The sequence below is a fragment of the Phyllostomus discolor genome, chromosome 9 (assembly GCF_004126475.2).
Source record: "Phyllostomus discolor isolate MPI-MPIP mPhyDis1 chromosome 9, mPhyDis1.pri.v3, whole genome shotgun sequence".
Lineage (NCBI taxonomy): Eukaryota > Metazoa > Chordata > Mammalia > Chiroptera > Phyllostomidae > Phyllostomus > Phyllostomus discolor.
In genome coordinates, this window is record NC_040911.2 from 72,069,390 (window position 1) to 72,096,252 (window position 26,863).

General features: G+C 36.2%; 1 protein-coding gene across 1 annotated transcript in view; it reads left to right on the forward strand.

The window, feature by feature from the left end:
• The window catches only part of ESF1 (ESF1 nucleolar pre-rRNA processing protein homolog), a 74,305-nt gene extending 47,838 nt beyond the window's left edge, over window positions 1-26,467 (forward strand). Inside the window, exons 10-14 of the mRNA XM_036009556.1 lie at window positions 5,163-5,284; window positions 11,593-11,680; window positions 18,578-18,660; window positions 24,274-24,420; window positions 25,496-26,467. Coding sequence (XP_035865449.1) covers window positions 5,163-5,284; window positions 11,593-11,680; window positions 18,578-18,660; window positions 24,274-24,420; window positions 25,496-25,789 — 734 coding nt within the window. The 3' untranslated portion in view covers window positions 25,790-26,467. The remainder of the gene's footprint in view (window positions 1-5,162; window positions 5,285-11,592; window positions 11,681-18,577; window positions 18,661-24,273; window positions 24,421-25,495) is intronic.
• Window positions 26,468-26,863: the final 396 nt, after the last annotated feature.

Here is a 26,863-nt window from a genome sequence, read left to right on the forward strand (position 1 = left end):
TGGTTTTCCATAAACTCTCTGAACATTGTATGCAAGTTTTACCATTACATTGTTTCAGGTAGAGATCAAATTTTCAAGGTATTCACATTCCCAAAAAAAGTCAAGATTCACTTCCCTGTGAAATAGACACACATACTGATTGGGACACATCAGACCAATGTTCTAGTCACCCAAAAGAGACAATAACAAAGAGCTTTCCTTAGCACCATGCTAAGCTAGAAGTAAATTTTAAGTTTTAAGGATCAAAGATACAGTCATGTGCTGCGTAACAACGTTTGGGTCAGAGATAGACCAGACCACATAGACAAAAAAGTGGTCCTGTAAAATTATAATGGAGCTGAAAGTTTCGTATCACCTAGTAATGTAATCATTGTAACATTGTGATGCAGTACATTACTCATGTTTGGGGATGTTATAAACAAACCAGTCCTGCCAGGTGTATAAAAGTATATCACATACAATTATGTTCATTATATAATATTTGATAATGATATCTTGACTGTCTTAATGGTGTATGTATTTCCTATTTCTCATTAGAATGTACTCTTTCTACTTATACTTTTTAAGTTTCTTGAAAGGACCTGGCTGGTGCAGCTGAGTGGATTGAGTGCCAGCCTGCAAACCAAAAGGTCACCAGTTCAATTCCCAGTGAGGGCACAAGCCTGGGTTGTGGACCAGGTCCCCAGTAGGGGGTGTGCAAGAGGCAACCACACATTGATGTTTCTCTCTTTCTTCCTCCTTTCCCCTCTATCTAAAACTAAAATTTTTTAAATTTTTTTGAAAAGTGGCTAAGGACTACAAAGATGGAAAATCAGTGATGGTTATTGCTTGCTAGTCAAGCATTTTCCATTCCACCATGGCCATAATCTTGAAGAATAAGAACAAAGTGATGGAAGCCATTAAAGGATCTGCTTCATTAAAGGCAGCGTGACTAAAACAAACTTACAAAGGACCTATATTAGACCTGGAGAAACTTCTAATGACCTGAATTAAAGACCAGACACATAAGTGTATCCCTCTCAGCATCATGACAATCATGGCCAATGCAAAAAGTTTATTTGTGATGTTGAAGAAAAGACTGGACCCTATTAAGTTGTTGAAGTTACTGCTATGGGTGGTTTAAATTTTCATTACATAATGTGAAGGTGACTGGTGAGTCTTCAAGTGCTAATGTACATTAGGCAGCTGAAGAATGTTTGGAAACTCTAGAGAAGCTGATTATGGAGGAAAATTACTTGCCAGAGCAAATATTCAATATGGATGAAACCTGCCTATTTTAAAAATGGATGCCTAAAAGGACCTTTACCCATAAGGAGGCCCAGTCAATGCTAGGTTTCATGGCTTTTAAGGACAGGATAACAGTAATGATTAGGGGCAATGTTGTAGGCTACAAATTGAAACCCTTTGTGATCTGGCACAGTGAGAAGCCCAGGGCCTTCAAGCACATCAGTAAGCACACACTAGCATTGTATCACAGGAGCAATAAGAAGTCATGGATGACCGAGCTTCTCTTCCAAGATGCCCTCCTAAATTGCTATATCAGCAAAATGGAGAGGTACTGTTTGAAAAATAACATACCTTTCAGGATTTTATTTATTATTGATATGCTCATGGACATCCTCCTTTTACTAGTGATTTTCATCCCAATATCAAAGTAGTGTTTCTCTTTCCAAATACCACATCTTTGATGCAACCAATGGATCAAGGAGTTATAGCAGCTTTTGAGGCCTGCAACCTGAGGAGGACCTTTGCCCAGGTTGCAGCTGAGAAAGACACTGAAAAGAGACTGGTGCAGTTCTGAAACAATTGCAGCATCTGTAACTGCATCAAGAACCTTGCTTGGGCTTTGGATGATATCACCAAGGAGTATATGATTGTGTTCTAGAATAACATACTCAAGAGGTTTGTTCGTGGCTTCAAAGGATTTGCCAAGAATGTGGAGGAGGTTGTAACAATCAACAGAGCTGTGGTTGAGGTGTCAACAACTATAATCTAATCAGGGTGTCAATGAGAATGACATTGAGGAGCTCCTCCAGGTGGGTCCTGAGGAATTGACTAACAAGGAATTACTGGAACCTGAAAAGAAATGCATAGCTAAAAAGAAGTAAAAGAAGAACCCTCAAGAGAATTCACAGCAAAAGGTTTAGCAGAAACTTTTATAGACTTCAGCAAGTTCCTTAAAATTTTGGAAACATGAACCCTAACACTGAAAGGTTTTCATTAATAGAGGGGAATGGTCATGTTGCATTATCTGCTTACATGCAAACTGCCATGGATATATTTCTTAAAAGAGGGACACCTTCTCAAGAAGAGTTTCAGGCAAGTCTTTCGGGGGTATTCCAGAAAAAAAGCATTGTTGTCATAGAAGATGATAATTCCATGCCTGTTATTTCCCCTGAAGACCTTCCAGGGGAACAAGATGTGGAGGTGGAAGACAGTGATATTGATGATCCTGACCCTTTGTAGGCCTAGGCTGATGTGTGTTTCTGTCTTAGTTTTTAACAACAACAAAAAAACTTAAGTTAAAAAGTTAAAACCTTAAATAGAAAAAAGCTTATGGAATAAGAATATTAAAAGAAATATTTTTGTACATATATACAATGTGTGTTTTAAGCTAAATGTTATGACCAAAGTACAAAAATTGAAGTTTATGAAGCAAAAATGTTATAGTAAGCTAAAATATTTTTCAATAAATTTAATGTAGCCTAAATGCACAGTGTCTCCAAAGTCTATAGTAGTATATAGCACTGATTTTCAACCTTTTTTATCTCATGGCACACATAAACTGATTACTGATATTCTGCGGCACACCAGAAAAATAAGTATAATTTTGATTCATTCACACTGGATGGCTATTATTCTGTTGGCTGTTGTCATTTTTTTTTATTTAGCAGTATAAGGGAGAAGAGGTCAGTGTTCCTTATTAAATAGGTATTGAATGTTTTAAAGTTTTTTTGTGGCACACCAATTGAAAATCTCTGGTGTATAGTAATGTCCTGGGCTTTCACATTCACTCTCCACTCCCTCACTGACTCGCCCAGAGCAACTTAGTCTTTCATGCCCCCTTCATGATAAATGCCTTATAGGAGTGTATCATTTTTTATCTTATACCATATTTTTATTGTACTTTTTTTAATATTTAGATATGTTGAGATACACAAATACTGTAACTAGAGCTGCCTACAGTCTTCAGTACAGTAACATGCTGTGGCTTGCAGCCTGTAATATGCTATACAATAAGCTTAGCTGTATATGTAGGAGAATATTTTATGTATGTTTGTGTGAGGCTACTTTGTGATGTTCACACAACACAATCGGCTAACAATGAATTTCTCAGGAGGTATCCTTATCATTATGTGATGTACGATTGTAATCAGAATACATTTTATTGAAAAAATCTCTAAATATATTATTGAATATTTTTGAGTAATAAAATCTTAATTTATTTGGAAATTATAGTAAACTACCTTAAGATTATTATTAAACATATGTAATAATATAATTCTGCATATTTAGAATGTGAAACTGGATTGATTGTGCTGACCCTTGGGCATAATGTACAAATTATTTTTTTGTTGTTGTTATTGGAAATCAACTTATTTTGTCAGGATTTGCTGCTTTCTCCCAAATGGAGATCCCAATTTATATTTCCTAGGTGCTGTGTATCTTTTGATTTGGTCAGAGATCTGGACTTAGTTTTATACAGTTCACATTTCTCCTGAAAACTGTTCAGCAAAGGGAATGGTGTTTTCTTATAAGCAACATTTTTAAATTGAGAGCTGTGTTTCTGATTTGACATCCAATAAATTAGAGATGGTACCAGCAGTACGTTATAAAAACAAATCTACCTAACCTTGAGTGTACATATAATTTAATACTTTTCTAAGTCAGAAATGTGGAGATTAAGTCTGAGTTTAAAAGCCAGGGAAGGGACTTTAGAGATCATCTGTTATACCTGTCTCATGCTGTTCTTTGGGGCACAAGAGTCAAAGCACTACTTGTAGTTGTTGTATATATTTGAACTTCTACCACATATGTTCTTTGAGGTGGGTAAATGGTGTATGTGGGAGAAGACAATTGCATACTTTTTATCTAAACCAACCTCATTTTGTAGGTGATGGACCTGAGGCCAAAAGCTTTAGATTTTACTCATGGACTATATATTTCTTTATTCTAGGTGAAATCAGCATTTTTTATAGTAATACATAAAATGATCAAGAGTTCAAATTTCATCTTTGTAGCTTCGTCACAGCATGTTCTTAGGCTGAACTCTCAGTCTCAGGATAAAAGGGAATTATTATATCTTTAAGATTGTTTTCATTGTCTTAGAATTTAAAATATATCTGAGAAGTTGATCTGGATTGACCATGTCAGCATTAAAAATCATTCCATAATTATTGTTTTTTTTTAATGGAGTATGTGTCATCTAAATATTGAAGCCCCCTCTCCCCTCAAACCAACCGTGACCTCCAAAAAAATACTAGAAAATAAAGCAAACATTTTTATTATCAAAAGGGACAGTACAGAAGTCCTATTTCCTTTACTTTGGCATTGATGAGGGTCTTCATGGACTGATATATCATCCTTGGAGGTTTTTCTTTTACCTTCTCACCCACTCTAGCTATTACATAACCCCTAGTAACATTCAGGAACTGTAAAATATAAGGAACAAAGACCTTTAGAATTAAAGTACAAGAGCAAATAACAACATTGAAAAGAGTTAAACCATAAAAACTGGAACCTGAACTCAGTGGTCCTTTTGATCTTAAAGATGTGACCTCACAGAGTGCTGGAGGAGTGATTATGAGAATACTTTCTTCTAGGGTATTTCAACAGGGATTGCCTTACCAATTAATTTTTGTTAGTCACCTGTTTCCAGAATTTTTCTTAGAATCTCAAAGCAATTAAGTATGGAGAAATAAAATTTGAGCCTAAATAAAGAATTTTTCTTCAGTGCCTTAATCATATTTCAAGATACTGGGTTTATTTGTTTTGTTTTGGTTAGGTTTATTATTGTTTGCTATTAGGAAATAGGTTTCATATAAGTTGATCCTACATTATTCTGTGATCTTGCATTTTATCTTGTTACTCTATTAAATAAATATAAATTACCTTTTTGGTAAATTACATTTTAAACTTAACTATTTCTATGTTTTTCTTAGGTCTTAAAGAAAGTGCAGAAGAAATGGTCAAAAACAAATTGGAGGGAAAGGATAAACTGACCCCTTGGGAACAATTTCTAGAGAAGAAAAAAGAAAAGAAAAGACTGAAAAAGAAACAGAAGGTATCAAACATGACCAAATATATATTGAACAACCATGCATGAGAATGATGCTTAGCAGCCATTATCTCATAAGGTAGCAACTCTCTGAGGTGGGTTTTACTACCATTGCAGTTTCAAGAAAAAGAAAAGGGAATAGCCACTAGGTTATGTGTTTTCAACAAGGCTACATAATGTTGTACAAAGTCTGGTAAGAACCCAAAGCCACTTTAACCCACAGCCACTGTGCTCTAATATTTTCCATTTACATGCTACCTAAATAAAATACAAAGTTTAATTGATATGGAGATGTAAAACAGTTTGCTTCTCTTCTGTTTTTGAGGAAGAGGTGCATATAGACTTTTTAACTTTTAAAAGTGTACTGTATTATTTCCTAGACCCTTGAAATTATGATATATAAATGCCCTGTGAAAATGTCATTGATGAGGCAAAGTCCAGAACAAGCCATTAGACATACAAATCTCTTTGAAAGATAGAAAAAGGATATTTTTTTCTGAATGATATACAAAACTATGAGGAGATTTTTATTATGTGGAACATCAGTTAAGAAAATGGACAAGAAATTATTACATATAGTTTATCCAATTTCAATTTTTCTACATTCTACAATTTTTCTACAAGAATAAATAGCACTTTCAAATAAGGAAAATTTCTTCCTATCTTTATAAAAGTTAAATAATCTCTTTTTAATGAAAGTATAATTCCTCTTAATGTTTATATAAGATCAGTTTGTAGTTAAATGGACATTTTATTTTTTTAATATATTTTATTATGTTATTAGTTACCCCACCCCCCCTTTCATTTCCCTCCACCCTGCACATCCTCTCCCACCCACATTCTCTCCCTTTAGTTCATGTCCATGTGTCATAAGTTCTTCAGCTTCTACATTTCCCATACTATTCTTGCCCTCCCCCTGTCTATTTTCTACCTACCATCTATTCTACTTATTCTCTGTAACATTTCCCCCTCTCTCCTCCTCTCACTCCCCTGTTGCTAACCCTCCGTGTGATCTCCATTTCTGTGATTCTATTCCGTTCTAGTTGTTTGTTTAGTTTGTTTTTGTTTTTGTTTTAGGTGTGGTTAATAATTGTGAGTTTGCTGTCATTTTACTGTTCATATGTGTTATCTTCTTTTTCTTAGATAAATCCCTTTAACATTTCATATAATAAGGACTTGGTGATGATGAACTCCTTGAACTTGACCTTATCTGAGAAGCACTTTATCTGCCCTTCCATTCTAATGAAAGCTTTGCTGGATAGAACAATCTTGGATGTAGGTCCTTGCCTTTCACGACCTGGAATATTTCTTTCTAGCCCCTTCTTGTCTGCAAGGTCTCTCCTGAGAAATCAGCTGACAGTCTGATGGGAACTCCTTTATAGGTGACTGTCTCCTTATCTCTTGCTGCTTCTAGGATTCTCTCCTTCATTTTAATCTTAGGTAATGTAATTATGATGTGCCTTGGTGTGTTTTTTCTTGGGTCCAACTTCTTTGGGACTCTCTGAGCTTCCTGGACTTCCTGGAAGTCTATTTCCTTTGCCAGAATGGGGAAGTTCTCCTTTATTATTTGTTCAAATAACTTTTCCACTTGTTGTTCTTCCTCTTCCCCTTTTGGTACCCCTATAATTCAGATGTTGGAACATTTAAAGATGTCTTGGAGGTTCCTAAGCCTCTCCTCATTTTTTTGAATTCTTGTTTCTTCATTCTTTTCTGTTTGGTTATTTCTTCCTTCTGGTCCACTCCATTGATTCTGAGTCCCAGTTTCCTTCCCGTCACTATTGGTTCTGTTCGTTTTCCTTCATTTCACTTAGCATAGCCTTCATTTTTTCATCTAATTTGTGACCAAATTCAACCAATTCTATGAGCATCCTGATCACCAGTGCTTTGAACTGTGCATCTAATGGGTTGGCTATCCCTTCATCGCTTGAAAGTATTTGCTGTGGTGCTTTGATCTGTTCTTTTGTTTGGGCCAATTTTATTTTTGTCTTGTCACACCTGTTGTATATGAGGGGTGGAGCCTTAGGTGTTCACCAGGGTGGGACAACCCAGTTGTCTGGGTTGTGACACTGTATGTGGGGGCCAGGTCCGAGAGGGAACAGAAGTGCTTGCTCTGCTCTCTGTTGGATTTCAGTACCTTCCGCCACTTCCCCCAAGCAAACTGGGCCTTTCTGGTGCTAATTCCCTTGTGGGTGGGCTTGTGCACGTTCTAGGACCCCGTGGGTCTCTCCAGTGAACTCTCCTGTGAGTCTGGGAGTCTCTCCCTATACCTCAACCCCCACAGGTGTTTTCAGTCAGTGCCCCGAGGCTCTACTTCCCGGCATGGGGACCCACATTCATGTGCACGCGTGAATGTGGGACTGCCCATCACCAGCTGCCTTGCTCACAGTGCCTCCCTTCACAGTCGCTGCCTTGCTGAGTCTGTCTGTTGCCACCCTGTGTCCGGGATCTGCCAGCCACTGCCTGTGCATCCAGGGTCCACCTGCTGTAGTCTTGCGCGCCCAGGATGCCTCACATACCCGATGCCACTGATTTTTGTGCCTCGACCCCTCTCCACCCAGCTGCCTAACTCTGCTCTTCCTACTGGTCTGGATGAAAGTGTCCATTTTAACTCCTTGGTTGTCCGACTTCCATACATTCCAATTTTCTGTCAGTTCTGGTTGTTGTTTAGTTTCTGAATTGTTGTCCTTAATTTGGTTGTCCGAGGAGGCACAGTGTGTCTACCTACACCTCCATCTTGGCCAGAAGTCCATATAGACTTCTTTGCCTGAGGATATACCTAGAAAAGTATTTCATATGAATAAAATTTTCTATACATTTTTTATTTTCAATCACAGTTTTCACTTTTCAATATTATATATTATCCTTTTACATCTTATTAAGTCCATTTATTAAGGATATTTTTTTCTGATAATATGCTGTGCATAAAAATCTGATTTGACTCTCATTGTAACATATTTTGCACAATTAGAGTTTTTAGTAATGGTAGCAGAGACCACTTACAGTTTTTACCGTGAAAATACCCTTATTTTGTCACCAGAATGTAGCATTCTGACAGTAAAGTCATTTTCTTAAGATGGTATCACTAATCACAACTTGAAGAATCTTAAATGATTACTTCTCATTCATCCCTGATGTTATAAAGTTGTAAAAAATTAAGTGATTTGCCTGAGGATACATAGCTTGTTAATGGCCAAGCCAAGACCAGAGTCCAGCTCTCACTCCAGTGTTCTTTCTATGGTACTGTGTTGTCTCTGTAATATGTAAGCTTATGCTTTTGGTACAGCTGTGACTGTTAGTGCTAGTAAAGGTAAGAGAGTAGCAAAATTGAATGATGCAATGGGGTGATTTTTGTATTCTAAGTGTAGTCAGTGTTTCTGGAAATGGATAGTAAAATGAAGAAATGGGGTAAGACCCCTGGCCCCATTGATATGCTACCTCTCTTCTTCCCTGGAACTTCCTTTAAAACAAAGTAGTGAAATATTTTTAAATGGGATAATTTCAGAAGTTGTTAAGCAATCGGTTTATTGGAAGACTTACAAGTAGGTTTTGATAGGGTCAGTATAGTAGTCACTTGTTTCTGAGACCTTTAGCAACCATTTAATTTTATTTATATAAAATAAATTATACCCTTGATTTTCATTTGTTAGGCACTTTCCCTTTATTACACTAAGACTGGACTCATTTTATCAATAACATTAAAAATGCATTTGTTGAGTGCCTAGTTTATTCTAGACTTCACAGACTTGGATTTCAGTAGATCCCTTCCAATACCACAGGTTCTCCATATAGACAAGAGTTTCAAGAATCTTCTTCAAATTATAAATATTTTTCGCCCCAGCTGGCGTAGCTCAATGGATTGAGCGCGGGCTGCGAACCAGTGTCACAGGTTCAGTTCCCAGCCAGGGTACATGCCTGGGTTGCAGGCCATAACTCCCAGCAACCGCACATTGATGTTTCTCTCTATCTATCTATCTCCTTCCCTTCTCTCTAAAAATAAACAAACAAAATCTTTAATAATTAATTAAATAAATAAATATTTTTCCCCTTTTCCTTTCTGTGATTTCAGTTTTGATATTCAAAATGATTACTGAAGAAATGAATGTATGTTTACGCAAGATAGTTGATAATAGTTATAGTTTAGGTCTAAAAAACAGTTAAAGAAATATGAATAGATACAAAGTTTATAACCTTTGTTAGAAATATATTACTGCTGAATCTATTATAATTTTTCATTAAAAATTCTTAGAAGTTCTGTTGTTAAAAGAATATAATATCAAAAGGAAGCCCTGGCTGGTGTGGCTCAGTAGATTGAGCACCAGCCCATGAACCAAAGGGTTGCTTGTTCAATTCCCAGTCAAGGCACATGCCTGGGTTGCAGGCCAGGTCCCCAGTAAGGGATGTGTGAGGGGCAACAACACATTGATGTGTCTTTCTCTCTTCTTCCCTTCTCTAAAAATAAATAAATAAAATATCTTAAAAAATGAATATTCTTTAGGGCTTGGTAGGTCTTCTTCAGCATGCAGGATAACGTTTAGCAATATTCATCCTAAATGAATGTTTTTTTTTACAATGATTCTTGTTTTAGATTCCTTGAGATAAGCTTAGTATGGTTAGTCTAATCTTATTTCACATATGTTCTATTTATTTTTATATACCTGAATTTTTCATTAAACATGCTAACTTAATAGATAGTCTGTTCAAATTTGATTAGGAAAATTTTAACTGATTTGCTTATAAATAGCCCAAGAGTTTTCAGAAGTAGATTATGGCGAAAAGAAGATAGATACATTTTGAAATTTGGGTGATGAGAATGAACAGGGGGTTCATTATGCTCTCCTTACTGCTTATACATATGCTTGAATTTTCATAATAAATAATCATTATTTTTAATTAACCAGCCAGTAAACTATTTTTTAAATAATGTAAAGGGTAACCCACAATGCACTACTTCATATTATTTATAGCACTGTTATTTCTCAGTTTTCTGAGAATTAAGGCCACCTCTCTTCACTTACTAGTCATCTAAAAATATTTTCCTCCTTTGAATGTATCACTTTATTTTTGTCTCTCCTAGCAGTTCCTATCTTGAATTATTACTGATATATATGTCTGTGTCTCAACATCCTTTAATAGATTGTAAAATTTTTGAAAACAGAAACCATGTATCTGATAACATACATTTCTCCCTAACATGCTACATAGTTTCCTGTGTTTAAGTACTCCATAATACTGGGTTGGCCAAAAGGATTGTTTGGTTTTTTCTGTAAGATGGCTCTAGACAGAGGTGTCAAACTCATTTTCACCAGGGGCCAAATCAGCCTCGAGGTTGCCTTCAAAGAGCCATATGTTAATTTTAGGACTGTATAAATGTAACTACTCCTTAACTGTTAAGCAAGGCACTGCTGCTGGGTGATACAAGGTGCTGGGCAGGATAAAACAAGGTGGAGGGCCAGATTCAGCCCACGGGCCTTGTGTATGCCACCCGTGTTCTAGTAGCACTTATTTGTCTTTAACTTCATTTGAAACAATTTTGTTAGATTGTATTGTGACAGCTATCAGTCATATCAGCATGCATTAAAAAAATAGAATTGATGAATATTTGTATAGCCATTTTCATATTGAAGAAAATATGCAACATTTTTGGCATATTATGCTTTATTATTTTGAGAAAGGCAAATATACAACTGAAACACAGGAAAAGATTTGTGCAGTGTATGGAGAAGGTGCTGTGACCGATTGAATGTGTCAAAAATGGTTTACGAAGTTTCGTACTGGAGATTTCTCACTGAATGATGCTCCACAGTCGGGTAGACCAATGGAAGTTGATAGAGATCAAATCAAGACATTAATTGAGAACAATCAACATTATACCATGCGGGAGATAGCCAACAAATTCAAAATATCCAAATCAATATAGTTATTGGTGAAAATGAAAAATGTCTTTTAAATTTTACGGACAAAACTGAATAGACTTTTTGTCCACCCTGATATATGTTGGACAAACAAAAGAATGACTCAGATAGGAATTATTTTATAAACTGATCCTTTTTTTTAAAGTGGTTTAATTTTAGATTGAACTATATGATTTAAAAGAAATCATTTTATCTTCATATATATTTATATATATACACACACCTCTGTGTGTGTGTGTGTGATGGTTCTTATAATAAACTATATGTATTTTATACATATATTTATATTGAACTATACGATTTAAAAGAAACATCTTCCTTCGTGTGTGTGTGTGTGTGTGTGTGTGTGTATGCATGTGATGGTTCTTGTAATAAACTGTATATTTTATATTCAACCTTAAGGCTCTTGCTGAAGAGGCCAGTGAAGATGAACTTCCCTCTGATGTTGATTTGAACGACCCGTACTTTGCTGAAGAAGTTAAAAAGATAGGTAAGCTAGCACACATTTGTTTTTTTCAGTTGGAATGTAAAGAAAAAGGGTAACATGTATAGAAACAATATAAGTTACTCATTCTTTTAGAATTCCTAGAATTTGTATACCTCCCTTAGTGCCTTATAAGCAGGTCTGTCCTATGGGTTATAACCATTGACCAGATTAGGAAGTGTCAGCCTGCCCCTTGTATATACAAGGAGTAATTTCATTGTGGGAGGCTTTTGGTAACATGATTAATTTTAGCAGTTTACTGGGTATTCCTTTCTGGGAAATATCCTTATAGCAGATTGACTATAAAAGACTGAAAGAAAAAGGAATAGTTATCTTCTTGTGTGCTTTCACTGCTTTATAACATATTCACTCTAGGTCTCTCTTTGCAAAAGCTATGAAGAATTGAAGTGTGAAATAAATTTATGTGGAAATGTTTATAAATTTAAAATACATGGTGTTGTATAAGAGCTTTTCTGCTCAAGTATACAAAAGTATCTATGTTTTATATTCTTTCTGTGTTTATCCTGCTTCATTATACCTGAAAATCTTCCTCCCATTTTTCCTTGAATTCCTGAACTATCTGGTATTTGATTTCCTATATCTACAGAGCCTTGTTTCCATTACAAATGCACCACTCAGTTCTTTCCTGAATGCTTTTATTTTTACCTTTTTGGTATGTAGAAATATGTGTGGTAAGGTTCAGCCTATACTTGAACAAGCCAGTGCAGAGACCACTGTAAGCATTTTTCATTTGTCCTCATGCATTTTGCTTTGCCCTGATTTGAATACCACACACGTGAACCCCAAAGGCTTGCTCCTGGCACAACTCCAAGCTGGCATTGTAAAGAGAAGGATTTTATGAAAGTTTCCTTGCTTCTTGTCCCTTGTGGCTAGTGGGCCAGAATAGTTCTGAACAGGAAAGTCAAATTGCTCAAAATTATTTCCTGGTTGTTATAGCTTTTTAGCACTGACATTTTATTGATGAAAAGGAGATCAAGATGAATAAAGTCTATTATAGGATGTGAGATTCTTAGGAATTGGAAAGGGAAATGGAAACTTAGCATGTTCTGCTTTTTATCATACCTGAACAGTCATTTCTAGAAGATGATGGATTTTAGTCTTACCCTCTGATTTCAGGAAACCAAGTTTATTATATGGAGAAATGCAAAGCATTACAGTTTCCTTGTTCTCATTCCAAAGTGCTTCATTTGGCATGTGAAATCTGGTCAGATTGCAGAACTCAGGACAGGATTCAAAGAGTAAGTTAAATAGTTTGATGGCCTGGGATAGCTTATTTCTTGGAATCAGTGCATTTCAATTGTGAATACACTTTTTCTAAAGTTAGTATCAGAGGTTCCAAGGAAAAGTATAGATAAAATTTGCTTGCTTTCAGTAGACTTTTGATTTTAGAATGCTGCATAGAAGTAATTATATGTGGGCTTAAGATGTTTTTTTTAAAGCAAAAAGAATAACATAAAGGCTTAGAATTTTTTAATATAAAAGCCTACCTAAAAAAATGGTATATTACCATGTTTGTTTATTCATTCTATCAATAAATATTTTTGAGTGGCTGATATGTGCTAGACACTCTGTTAGGCTAGAGATATAGCAGTAGTAATACAAACAAGGTTATGTCCATAAGAAGTCTGTAGTTTTAGCGAAAACCATAGACTAAACAGGTAAACAAGTACTAATATTATGAGAATATGGTCAGTGTTTTAAAGGAAATGAATATGGTAATATAGAGGTTATAGTGGGGAGGAAGAAGGAGAGTAGCTTACTTTACATAGTGTTGACAAAGAAGGCTTCTCTGAGGTGGTGACATTAAAGCTGAGACCTGTGGAATTAGAAGGAATCAGGCAGAAAGACCTGGGGGAAGAGCATTGCAAATGAGAGAAAATTGGGTAAAAAGCTATGAGGTGAGAAAGAACTTGTGTTGGAAAAACTGAGAGACACTAATAGGCTAGAGCATGAACAGAGAGGGAATTTGGTATGAGGCCATGCTGGGATGCAGGACTGACCCTGCAGGGCCTTGCTGTCAGGGCAGCACCTTTGGATATTATTCTTCTGACAGTGGGAAGTCACTGAAGGGTCTCCAAGCAAGTATGTGACATGGTCTGGCATATGCTGTAACATTGTTCTGCTTCCCATGGAGAGAACAGATTGAAGGAAGTCATTGATGAGAACTGGGAGATCAGGATTTTGCAGAGATCTAGACAAGGTGATGGCTGGTTTAGATGGCATGCCAATAACTGGAAGGAGAAAACTGAGTGACATATGTTTTGGAGGTAGGCTTGCTGATTTATTTGGATAAGGAAGAAATTTAGTGTAATTCTTACATTTTTGGTTAGAGTCTCTGGAAGAATGCTCTTCCATTTACTGAGATAGGAAGGAATTTAGGAACAAAGGTTTTGGGTGGAAAGTAAGGTCAGTAGGTTCATTTTGGATGTAATTGCTTGAGATATCAATTTGATATCTAAATGGAGGTATTTAGTCTCGAAGATATGCTGAGAAGCCAAAGTATAAATGTAGATTACAAATCAATAAAATAGTATTTCAAACCATGGGACTAGAGATAGAAAGCATTGGTTAAAGAGGAGAATTGAGGATTGGGCTCATAAGGTACTACTTGGAAGGTAGAGGAGAGCTTAAGAGACTGAGAAAGAGCAGCATTATGGTTTGGAAGAGTATATAGTTCAATTCCCATTGTTGAGCATAGAGATATTTTAAGCCAGATGGACTTGGGTATGTTTATGACACCTTTGCCCTAGGCAATCCCATAAAAATGAATTTACACTCTTTTCAAAATATGGAAGAACTGAGTACATTGATTTATGCCAGCCCTGGTGTTCGTCTTGGGTTAAGGGACTGTTTGAAATACTAGAAATCTTTTCTAATTTTTCCTTCTCTTTTTTTCCTGTCACTATAAACTTGCTATAATTTTTCTATTTTTTCTAAATTGCAAACTTGACATGAAGTGAAGTTACAAAAATGTAATGTATTTCTAGAATAAAATAAAAGTTCTTGTTTTCTTTTAGAAATGAAATACTGGAAAATTTTGCTTATTGTCTTAATTGCATAAACTCTTTAATAAGATTTTGTTTTTTGACAAAAAACAAAAGGAGTGAAATAAAATATATCACATGTAAATATATCTCATTAAAATGTATCCTTTGTCTTGATAACTTTGTATATTTGATAAACCACCTTGAAAATTTAATAATATGCTACACATATTTGGTTCATTCAACCAGTATGTTGAGTGCTTACCATGTTCTGCTCACATACTGTTGTACAGTTTGCGAGTGCTTTTATATTCATTCTGTCCTCTAATCCAAACTTTAGCCCACTTTATAGATGAGTAAACTGAAGCCCAAAAACATAGTTGAATTTTGCAAGTGCCAGATGGTAGAACCTGAATCCCAATGGGCTCTCTTTACTTTTTGTAATTTTACAAGTACATTCTATGGATCAAAGCCAGAGCCAGGACCCATATATGTAAGAGCTAGACTGGAGGAATTCCTGGACCTCCAAGGCAAAGCCAGAGTGCCCCAGCCCAGAGGAAGATTAACAGACTACATCTGATTATGGGCAAGTGATCCTGAATATAGGAATTTGCTGCAAAAAGAGTGAATCTCCAGGGGGGTTACTGCTCCTGTCTGGTCAGTACTGAGACCATGTGTGCCCTCCAGTGAATTCTCTTACCTGCCCTCTCACAAGAAGTGCTTAACTAAACCCTCTGGAGGAAAGCTTTTATGGGAACAGTTCTGTGGCATTACAAATAATGAAAAATGGAATTTCTCTTACATATAGTGATTTTACAGACAACTTTTTGCAACACAGCTTTTTCCTAGCTATACTTTGTGACATTTCCTGCTTAAAGGAATAGTAGCCTCAATAAAGAATTTTTTTAACTGTAAAACTCGAACATTTCCAGTCTCTGTTAGTATTTAACTTACTAGAACCAATCCATATGTACTTTTTGCAGTCCTAAGAGGTGTGATTTCTTACTTGCCAAATGATTTACTGAAAAAATAAAGATGACATTTCAGAATAAGACTTATTTCCACAATACTTGTCATTTAAGTTAGGTCTGAAAACCTTACCAAGAGGGGAAAGTGCTTTTTAAAAATACAAATTAAAATGTGCCCTCTTAATATGATCTTGTTAACAGTGCAGAAAGGATCTCCACACATTATTTTATCTCTTGGCTAAACAGTTCAAGTCTAGCACACAGTAAATTCTTTGAAAGCAAAGAAATTTTCATCACGCTAAAATTGGATATTATTTTTAACCCTGACCATCTTGGAGCTTCTTTTTTTCCTCCCTTGCTTCAGTCTTTCTTTCAAGTTTATTTTATGACTTTTCACCAGGTTATTATAAAATCCAGAACAGTTCATTGTGGGCTCTTTGAAATTATTTCCCACAGCTGTGTGTAAAGATCTTTATCTCCTTTATGTATTAATCATGTACAGCCTGATTTCTTTTTTCCCTGCCACAGAATGATCTTCCATATTTGTCACTTGTCCATTCACTTCAAAAGGAGCTCTTACCTTGAGAGCATAGGAGCAGAGATAAACTTAGGGTGTAAAAGTCAGACCCAGAGAAAATGAGACCTTGGTGATACTTATATATGTAAATATATACACATATTTAAAACAGAGAAAAAGGTATAATCTTAAAGTGGATATGTCATCCTCTGAAAAACATTTGAAATAGAAGCAATAAAGATTTTCATTCTAGGGAGAAGGGCTGCATACAATACTATTTCTTCTTGGAAATGCCTCCATCACATGAACGGTGAACCTGGCAGCATTTTCATGCTGACGTGCTCTCTCAGCTGGACCTGGCTGCTCAAGTACAGCAGGGACTTCATGTGTACGGAGCAGTTTTTAAAGCCTCTCTTGATTTTGGGCTTTGTTTTTCTATTATCCCCCATTGGTTGTAGTTATTCAACCATCAGTATACGTTCTGTGAATTTTGCTTTGTTACTTCACATAAAAATGCATTTTAAATGGAAAGGTTGTTATAGAGAGAATGTTTGATAGGGGAGAAATGTAGTATGGTGGTAGCCTAAGCCTCAGTACTTGGGTTCCAGTTATGGTTCTTTCACTTGGTAAATTTTAGACAAATTATTTAACCTCTCTATGCTTCAGTTTTCTCATCCACAGGATGAGGATTAGAATAAATAGTAGAATCTATCTCATATCATTGTTACGAGGACTAAATTAGTTAATAAATGTAAAGACACTAGAACATACTGTCTTTACTATGCCTGCCATAGTAAATGCTATGTAAACATTAATCATTATTACTTCAGAGTCCATTGGTTTCTTTGCACTGGAAAAACAGAGCACAGCTTATTCAAAGAAGACAGTGTCCAGCAGTTCAGAGAAGGTTGGCATTGTGTATTAATGCTCTATAGTTACACAACATGGCTTTGTAGACTCTGAACCTTCTTACTTTTTAGACTAATCTTTTATATGTTAGCACCCTGAAACCACTTCTTTTGAACTCCTCTTGCTCCAACAGCCATGAAATAGGAAGCAAAAAAATGAGGCATCAGTATGATCACCAGGGAATCCAGGGCATCTTATGTAGTCAGATTATCATAATAATAGCAAGCACTTTATAGCACCATTAACTAAGCACTTCACATTTACTAATTTATGTAGTCCTCACAAAAACACCTGTGAGGTAGGTACTGTTGTTATAATCCACATTTTACAGATAAGGACACAGCACAAACTGCCACAGGTAGAATGTGGTAAAGCCAGAATTTAAACACAGGCCGACTGCTTCAGAGTCAAGTGCCCTTAATTGCTGCACATTACTACCTCTCATTTAGGACAAAAACATCTCAGCTAACACCTTGTGGTCTCCACAAATCCTAGGGTCCCTAAAAATACAAGCAGTTTTCAATCCAGAGCCAATTTTGGCATAAGTGATTGTGCCTCATAACCCAGTAGGAGGTTAACCAAAGATCAGATTTGTCTGTAGAGAAGGAGAAAGGGTTTTGTTAAACTATTACTTACAGGTAATTACTATCAAGTTGTTATTTTAAACATGCCTTTTTTTATTTTGCAGATGAGTTTTGATATGCTGAGTTTTAAGCATTTGTTAAAATTGTGGTGTGGTTTTTTTTCATTATGATTTCTTCTGTTGTTCTCATGCTAAGAAAATATGATTCTTCTATTCAAGATTAGGTGGTTTTCCCCTGTGTTTTCTCATAAGGTTTTTTTCTTTAATGATTAACTCTTTAATCTATTTGCATTTTATTTGCCTGTACATCATAAAATAAGACAATAACTTGATTTTTTTTCAGAACAAAACAAATTGCCCTCCACTAGTTTTTGAATAACCCCTTCTTTTTTCAGTAATATATGATACTACATTTTATTATTATATACTAAGCTATACTGTACTGTTTTTCCCATTATACAGTATTTTTTGCTTATTTTCACTTTGTAGTACACTTTAGTACACTGTATCACTAGTATATCAAATCTGTCTTGTTAATCTTTGTAAAGATTTCCTTGAATGGAATTTTACTTGTTTTATTAAATGTATATTAAATTCTCTATCATGAATGGATATAGAATTTTATCAAATGCTATTCTGTATATTGAAATGATCTTACAGTTTTTCTTTCTTAGTTGATAATATGCATTACTTTCAAAAGAAATTGCTTTTTTATAATAATTCAGTCACCCCATCCAGATGTGTTGTATTATTCTGTTCACACCTATAGTCATCTCTCAGTAATAATTTTTTTACTTTCTCTAGTTTTTATACATTTATTGATAAGATTATTCCTTTATATCTTGCATTTTTGTTCCTAGGGTAAACTTATTGTTGCTAATAGTCTTGTAATTTTTAACTCTCCTTTGTTTCTTGTGCCAGGTACAAAAGAAACGAAAAAATCAATGAAATCTGTAAAAGGTAGCACATCTCCAGATGAAGAAGCTGAAATAGAAAAACAGAAGGTAAAATGATTATTGTTACATACTTACTTGATCACTGAGATGTAATTTAAATGAAGTTATTCACATGAGTTTCCAGTGTCCCTCCCTAATAAAAAAAATAACTGATTTTAGCAATAGTTTATAAAATATAAAACATATAATAAATATTTTAGCAGCATAGTATTGAAATACCACTTTTTTACTAAATATTTATTCAGTCAGTAAAATTTACCTAAAACCCAAGGCATGTCCTTTGGTGATAAAGAGGAAAATATCTCATTATTATAGACTTATTATAACTGAGACAAAAATACTACGATGATTAAAACCTAAATAATTTTGCCATAAGCTTTAATTTAATTTGAGTTTTCCCTATAAAGAAACTTTGCTTTTATGGCTTGTCAAATGCTAATTTTACTCTTTTTATTATTGTAAAAATCATAAGTTTAATGTACAAAAAATAAAGTCTTTATTGGAAATGCAGTGAAACTTATCTTCAGTGACTCCAAAGATCCATGCCATGGAGCATTATGCGTTTTTGCTGAGGCAGGAATTGGAGCCAGCAACATCTGTATGACTGACATTCATATCACTATCTGGGAGTGGTCCTGACTACTCACATAAATTCTTCATCTTAATGGATCTTTTCTCCATTTATTGCATATACAGTAATACTCATAGAGTTAAGAAGCACAAAGATAATATCATTGGTGGAAAATGTCTTGAAAAAGAAAGCCAATGGCACATGCCAGTGATGTAAGTAAAAGGAAATTAAAGCAGGCTTAAGTAATAATATTGGAAAATTCACAAAAGTCTGGCAGCATACTAGTATTTTCTGTAGTATTTTCCCTACTATACATGGTTGTTTGCTTGGTTCTTCAGGGTTCACATTTAATCCTATCTCACATTGGTAGAAAATCCCTGTTTCATGGAAAAGACAATATATTATATTTCAGAAGGAAATATTAAGATCCCTTCATAGCAGTGCATCAGTATTGAAACAATAAAGGCAATGGCAAAAGAAAAAATAAATTTCTTGTTAAAATACATGTTTAAAAAGTAGTTTGGTGTTGGATGATGTGGCTCAGTGGATTGAGTGCTAGCCTGTGAACCAAACGGTCACCAGTTCTATTCCCAGTCAGGGCACATGCCTGGGTTGCAGGCCAGGTACCCAGTCTGGGGTATGCAAGAGGCAATCACACATTGATATTTCTCTCCCTCTGTTTCTCCTTCCCTTCCCTAAAAAAAAAAAAATACATAGAATCTTTTAAAAAAGTAGTTTGTATCACAAAATATTAGATTAGCTATATTTAACATCATTACTTAAAAAAACAAAGTGAAAAGAAAATTTTATTTGAGTGACGGAAGTTCATTTGTATAGAATACTAACCAATTACACTAAGTGGAATGTGGTCTGCTTTTAAAATGCAAATTTTCTCCCCTCTTCTGCTCTCAGTATATTGCTTCTAAAGATTTTACTTATTGCTGTACAAAGACCTCTGTGTTTCTTTTTTGTTTTCTTTTTTTTATTTTAAAGTATATTTTATTGATTAAGACTTTCGGCCAAGATGGAGACATAGGTAGACACACTGTGGCTCCTTGTACAACCAAATTAAGGACAACAAAAATTTAGAAACAAACAAAAAACCCAACCAGAACTGCGAGAAAATTGAACTGCACTGAAGTCTGACAACCAGGGAGTTAGACACATTCATCCAGTCCGGTAGGAGAGGTGGAGTTAGGCAACTGGGCAGAGTCAGGCACCTATGGAGGGGGATCACAGCAAAAAAAAAAAAAAAAAAGCGGTGGCTTGCGGACCGCGGCACCCAATGCAGCAGCTGACAGACCCCGAGATTGGGGTGGCAACAGGCAGACCCAGTGAGGCACTCAGGGTAGCTGGCTGACTGGGTGGTCCTACATTCTCGTGCAGACAAACCAGGCAAAGCTGGAGAGCGAGACAGACTACGCAACCCAGGGCCCCAGCGTGGGCAAATAAAGCTTCAAAACACTGATTGAAAACACCTGTGGGGGTTGAGGCACAAGGAGACTCCCAGCCTCACAGGAGAGTTCACTGGAGAGATCCACAGGGTCCTAGAACATACACAAGCCCACCCAAATGGGAATCAGCACCAGATGGGCCCAATTTGCTTATGGGAAGCCACGGAAGAGATTGAAATCCGACAGAGAGCAGAGCAAGTGCCATTGTTCCCTGTCAGACCCCTCCCCCACAAACAGCATCACAACCCAGCAACTGGGTTGCCCCACCCTGGTGAACACCTAAGGCTCCACCCCTCATATACAACAGGTGTGACAAGACAAAAATAAAATTGGTCCAAACAAAAGAACAGATCAAAGCACCACAGCAAATACTTTCAAGCGATGAAGGGATAGCCAACCCATTAGATGCACAGTTCAAAGCACTGGTGATCAGGATGCTCATAGAATTGGTTGAATTTGGTCACAAATTAGATGAAAAAATGAAGGCTATGCTAAGTGAAATGAAGGAAAACGAACAGAACCAATAGTGACGGGAAGGAAACTGGGACTCAGAATCAATGGAGTGGACCAGAAGGAAGAAATAACCAAACAGAAAAGAATGAAGAAACAAGAATTCAAAAAAATGAGGAGAGGCTTAGGAACCTGCAAGACATCTTTAAATGTTCTAACAGCTGAATTATAGGGGTACCAAAAGGGGAAGAGGAAGAACAACAAGTGGAAAAGTTATTTGAACAAATAATAAAGGAGAACTTCCCCATTCTGGCAAAGGAAATAGACTTCCAGGAAGTCCAGGAAGCTCAGAGAGTCCCAAAGAAGTTGGACCCAAGAAAAAACACACCAAGGCACATCATAATTACATTACCTAAGATTAAAATGAAGGAGAGAATCCTAGAAGCAGCAAGAGATAAGGAGACAGTCACCTACAAAGGAGTTCCCATCAGACTGTCAGCTGATTTCTCAGGAGAGACCTTGCAGACAAGAAGGGGCTAGAAAGAAATATTCCAGGTCATGAAAGGCAAGGACCTACATCCAAGATTGTTCTATCCAGCAAAGCTTTCATTAGAATGGAAGGGCAGATAAAGTGCTTCTCAGATAAGGTCAAGTTCAAGGAGTTCATCATCACCAAGTCCTTACTATATGAAATGTTAAAGGGACTTATCTAAGAAAAAGAAGATAACACATATGAACAGTAAAATGAGCAATCTCACAGTTAATAACAACCACATCTAAAGCAAAAGCAAACTAAACAAACAACTAGAACAGGAATAGAATCACAGAAATGGAGATCACATGGAGGGTTAGCAGCAGGGAGTGGGAGGAGGAGAGTGGGGGAAAGGTAGAGAAAATAAGTAGCATAGATGGTAAGTAGAAAATAGACAGGGGGAGGGCAAGAATAGTATGGGAAATGTAGAAGCTAAAGAACTTATGACACATGGACATTAACTAAAGGAGGGGAATGTGGGTGGGAGAGGGTGTGCAGGGTAGAGGGAAATGGTGTAACTGTAATAGCATAATCAATAAAATTTTTTTAAAGTATATTTTATTGATTATGTTATTACAGTTGTCCCATGGTTTCTTTTCCCATTATCCCACACCTCCCTGTACTCCTCTTCCCACCAGCATTCCCCCACCCCCTAGTTCATGTCCATAGGTAGTACATATAAGTTCTTTGGCTTCTTCATTTCCTATATTATTCTTAACCTCCCTCTATTTTCTACTTACCAATTATGCTTATTCCCTGTACCTTTTTCCCCATTCTCTCCCTTCCCCCTCCCCACTGATAACCCTCCATGTGACCTCCACTTCTGTGGTTCTGTTCCTGTTCTAGTTGTTGGCTTAGTTTGTTTTTATTTTTGTTTTTTAGGTTTATTTGTTGATAGTTGTGACTTTGTTGTCGTTTTACTGTTTGTAATTTTGATCTTCTTTTTCTTAGATAAGTCCCTTTACCATTTCATATAATAAGGGCTTGATGATGATGAACTCCTTTAACTTGACCTTATCTAGGAAGCACTTTATCTGCCCTTCTATTCTAAATGATAGCTTTGCTGGATAGAGTAATGTTGGATTTAGGTCCTTGCCTTTCATTACTTTGAATACTTCTTTCCAGCTTGTTCTCACCTGCAAGGTTTCTTTTGAGAGATCAGCTGCAAGTCTTACGGGAACTCCTTTGTAGGAAAATCTCTACTTTTCTCTTGCTGCTTTTAAGATTCTCTCCTTATCTTTAATCCTGGTCAATTTAATTATGATGTGCCTTGGTGTGTTTCTCCTTGGGTCCCTCTTCTTTGGGTCTCTGAACTCCCTGGACTTCCAGGGAGTCTATTTCCTTTGCCAGAATGGGGAAGTTCTCCTTCATTATGTTTTCAAATAAATTTTCTGTTTCTTTCTCTTCCTCTTCTCCTTTAGGCACCCTTATGATTTGGATGTTGGAATGTTTAAAGTTGTCCCATAGATTCTGAATCCTCTCATCGTTTTTTTGAATTATTGTTTCTTCATTCTGTTCTGGTTGAATGTTTATTTCTTCCTTGTGCTCCAAATTGTTGATCTGAAGGAAACTGGGAAGTTTCCTTCCCTTCACTGTTGGTTCCCTGTGTATTTTTCTTTATTTCACTTTTCATAGCCTTCACTGTTTCCTCTAGTTTGCTACCATACTCAATCATTTCTGTGAACAGCCCATTTACCGTTGTTTTGAACTCTGCATCTGTAGGTTGTCTATCTCCTCATCGCTTAGGTCTTTTTCGGATTTTTTTATCTTCTCTTTCATCAGGGCCATATTTTTTGCCTCGGTGCACCTGTAATATTGTAAGGGACAGAGCTTTAGGGTTTCACCAGTGCAAGGTGACCCACTTCACTGCATTGTGACTGTATGTGGGGGAGGGGTCAAAGTGGGAACAGTGCTGCTTGCTTAGCTCTCGCCTGAGTTTAGTCACTTCCCCCACTTCCCACAAGCAGATTGGACCCTTCTGGTGCTGATTCTGTGGTCGGTGGATATGTGTACATTATAGGACCCTATGGGTTTCTCTAACGAACTCTCCTGTGAGACTGGGAGTTTCTCCCACAGCCGCAACCCCCACAGATTTTTATAGCCAGAGGCTTTGAGGTTTTAGTCTCCTGTGCAGGGACCCTGGGTTGCACAGTCTGTCTTGCTCCCCAGTTGTTCCACCTGACTTATCTGCACATGAATATTCAACCAGCCACTGCCAGCTTCTCCCTCTCTTTCCCAGTCCATCTCCTTACCATTCGTCTTGTCTGCCCTAGCTGCCCCTTTCCATCCCTCCTACTGATCTGGATGAATGTTTCTTCTTCGACTCCTTGGTTGTTGGACTTCCATACAGTTCAATTTTTTGGCAGTTTGGGTTGTTTTTTGTTTTTGTTTTTGTTTTTAAATTTGTTGTTGGCCTTCTTCAGGTTGTACGAGGAAGCAAAGCGTATCTACCTACACCTCCATCTTGGCCAGAAGTTCTCTGGGTTTCTGTATGAGTTTCAGTAATCCACAGTCAGACTATGGATAACACATGTTGTCCTGGATCTCTGGTGGCTGAGTTCTCTTTCCTAGAGGAAATTTCTGTGCCCCGTATTCCTGTTTGGGGTTAAAAAAACACAGCATTGTATATTTGAACTTCTTTCTTCTCTTTATAGGCTGAAATGGCTTTGCTTATGATGGATGAGGACGAAGAGAGCAAGAAACACTTCAATTACAACAAGATTGTAGAGCACCAGAATCTGAGCAAAAAGAAGAAAAAACAGCTTATGAAAAAGAAGGAATTATTAGAAGATGACTTTGAGGTAACCAGGGACAGAAGTCTTTCTTTAGTCTCTTAAAGCTGGTGTTGAATCTAGACTCAGGTCTGGAGATAAAAATTAAGTATAGGCAAAGTTAGCCATGAGTCTCAGGAAGAGCTATGGAGCCAGGAAGAGCTGTGTAGGACTAAAATACCATCTTTTAGTCCTACACAGCCAGTTCATTCCCAGGTGGATCGAATCATTGTTTCTTTGGTTGAGCACCAGGTGAAGTAGCTGGCTTGGTAGCCATGTTGCACCAAAATAGGTAGCTTTCAATGTTAGAATCATTGCAAGCTATCTATGCAGTGTGAAGCTCCCTTGGGAAGGTTAGGCATAATTAATTGCATATTAATTATGCAATTGATGAACCCCAATGAGGGGTTCATGTCATATTGAAGCGTAGTCTCACTGTGTACAGTGGCCAGCACTGTAAGCTATGCTTTTTTAATTGGTGTATTTTTTGGTTTCCATTGCTCCCTCTTTTCTAATGATCACTTAGTCCACATGCATGAGTTTGAGCCCTGTGCAGAAAACCTACAAACAGCTGCCAGGAACTACTTAATAATGCCTTCCAGCCATTAACATGGAAGAATAGACCCTGAAGAACATGGAGAAATTTTGAATTTGTTCAGAGAATGGAGAGGAACATAACAGATAATTTCTAAGTAGCATATAGAGGGATATATATATATATATATATATATATCATCACTACAGTCCTCTTTTGAGGACATTGTCATTGCATGATAGGAACACTGTTTTCTTCATATCATGGTCTTAAGAATAGGCCTTTGAACTCCATTGAAGATCTGTGGGAAAACAGTTTTCTATTGAAGCTATGCAAAATGCTCACATTTATGTAATCAGCAACTCACTGACTTTTCAATCACAGTTGACATTCAATAGTTTATTAGTTTCAGTATATAGCATAGTGGTTAAACATTTATATAATTTACAAAGTGATTCTTTCCCCCACACCCAGCCAATAACCACTGACTGACTTAAAATTTTGTCATATTTCTGGTTCTTTTTTAGTTTACTAATTTAATTTGTTTTGATTTTCCTTTTGGACTTACAGGTAAATGTTAAGGATTCACGGTTTCAGGCAATGTATACTTCCCACTTGTTCAATTTGGATCCTTCAGATCCTAATTTCAAGAAAACAAAAGCTATGGAAAAAATCCTTGAGGAGAAAGCCCGGCAGAGAGAACAAAAAGAACAAGAACTTATTCAGGCAATAAAGAAAAAGGAGAGTGAAATTCAGAAGGAATCACGAAAGAGTTCCATTGATCCTGCCTTGTCAATGTTGATTAAATCAGTAAAAAACAAAACAGAGCAGTTTCAAGCAAGAAAAAAACAAAAAATCAAATAGTTCTGTGTTGTTTCTTCTAAGATTGAGAATGTGATATCTCTAAAGTTTACAGAAGATAGAAAGAATATTTATTGGGAACAGAGCTACCTTTCAGGAATATGAATAATATTGTCTTATTCTGACCATTGAAAAATTTCTCTCATATATAACAGGTAGACTTTGTGCTTTATAGGATTTATAAAGTTTTTATATTTTATGAAATTTAGTTCATACTAGAAGATTAAGGTATAGCCTCTTTCAAAGACTTTACAATTCTGTGTAAAAATAGAACAATAAAAATAAATAGAACAGATAAAAAAGTGCCGAATTAACTTTTTTAGCCGTAATGGATGGAAGCCATCATTCACTTTCTTTCTTGTTTCATCATGTTTATTATAGTTTGTTTTTGAAATTAACTGGTAAATAAAAGTTCAGAATATTTTTATTATTTTGTATAGCAGTGATTTATTTCATTGTATGCACCTCAAATAAACTACTCCCTGGAAAGATATCTGAATAACTTTCTTCCTTAAGAGAATAATTCCATGAAGATGCCAAGTCCAGGTTTGCATTGCTCTTAATTATATTTGAAATGTCCATGAGCTCTGCAATGATTTTTTTACTTGCAGTAACAAAATTCTGTCATCTAACCTTCAGATTTTTGGAATGCTTGCGGGGGTGAATATGCTGCTATAGAGTTTAAGGAATCTTAATTCTTTTTAAAATTAAAACATATTCAAGGCCTTCATACTCCTGATCTCACCTAGTCCAGGTTTTATAAACTGTTCACTGTCCACTTAGGAAGAACATTAGGTTCGCCATATAAATAAATGGAAATAGAAACCAAAATGTTCACTTCGAACAAATGATAAATATGGTAACTTCTGAATGACATGCAGAGTTCGGCCAGCTTTGTGGTTAGTTTTTTGATACAAAAATTTAAGTCTTCCAATGTATTTTTTTTTTCAAGAATGAAAGTATGTAAAACAGTGATCAGGATGATAAGGTATATATATAGATAGACTCCTGAAGAGGAAGGGCACAAAAGGACATTTAAATTACCTATTATAACAGAGAAGAAAATGTACAGTATTG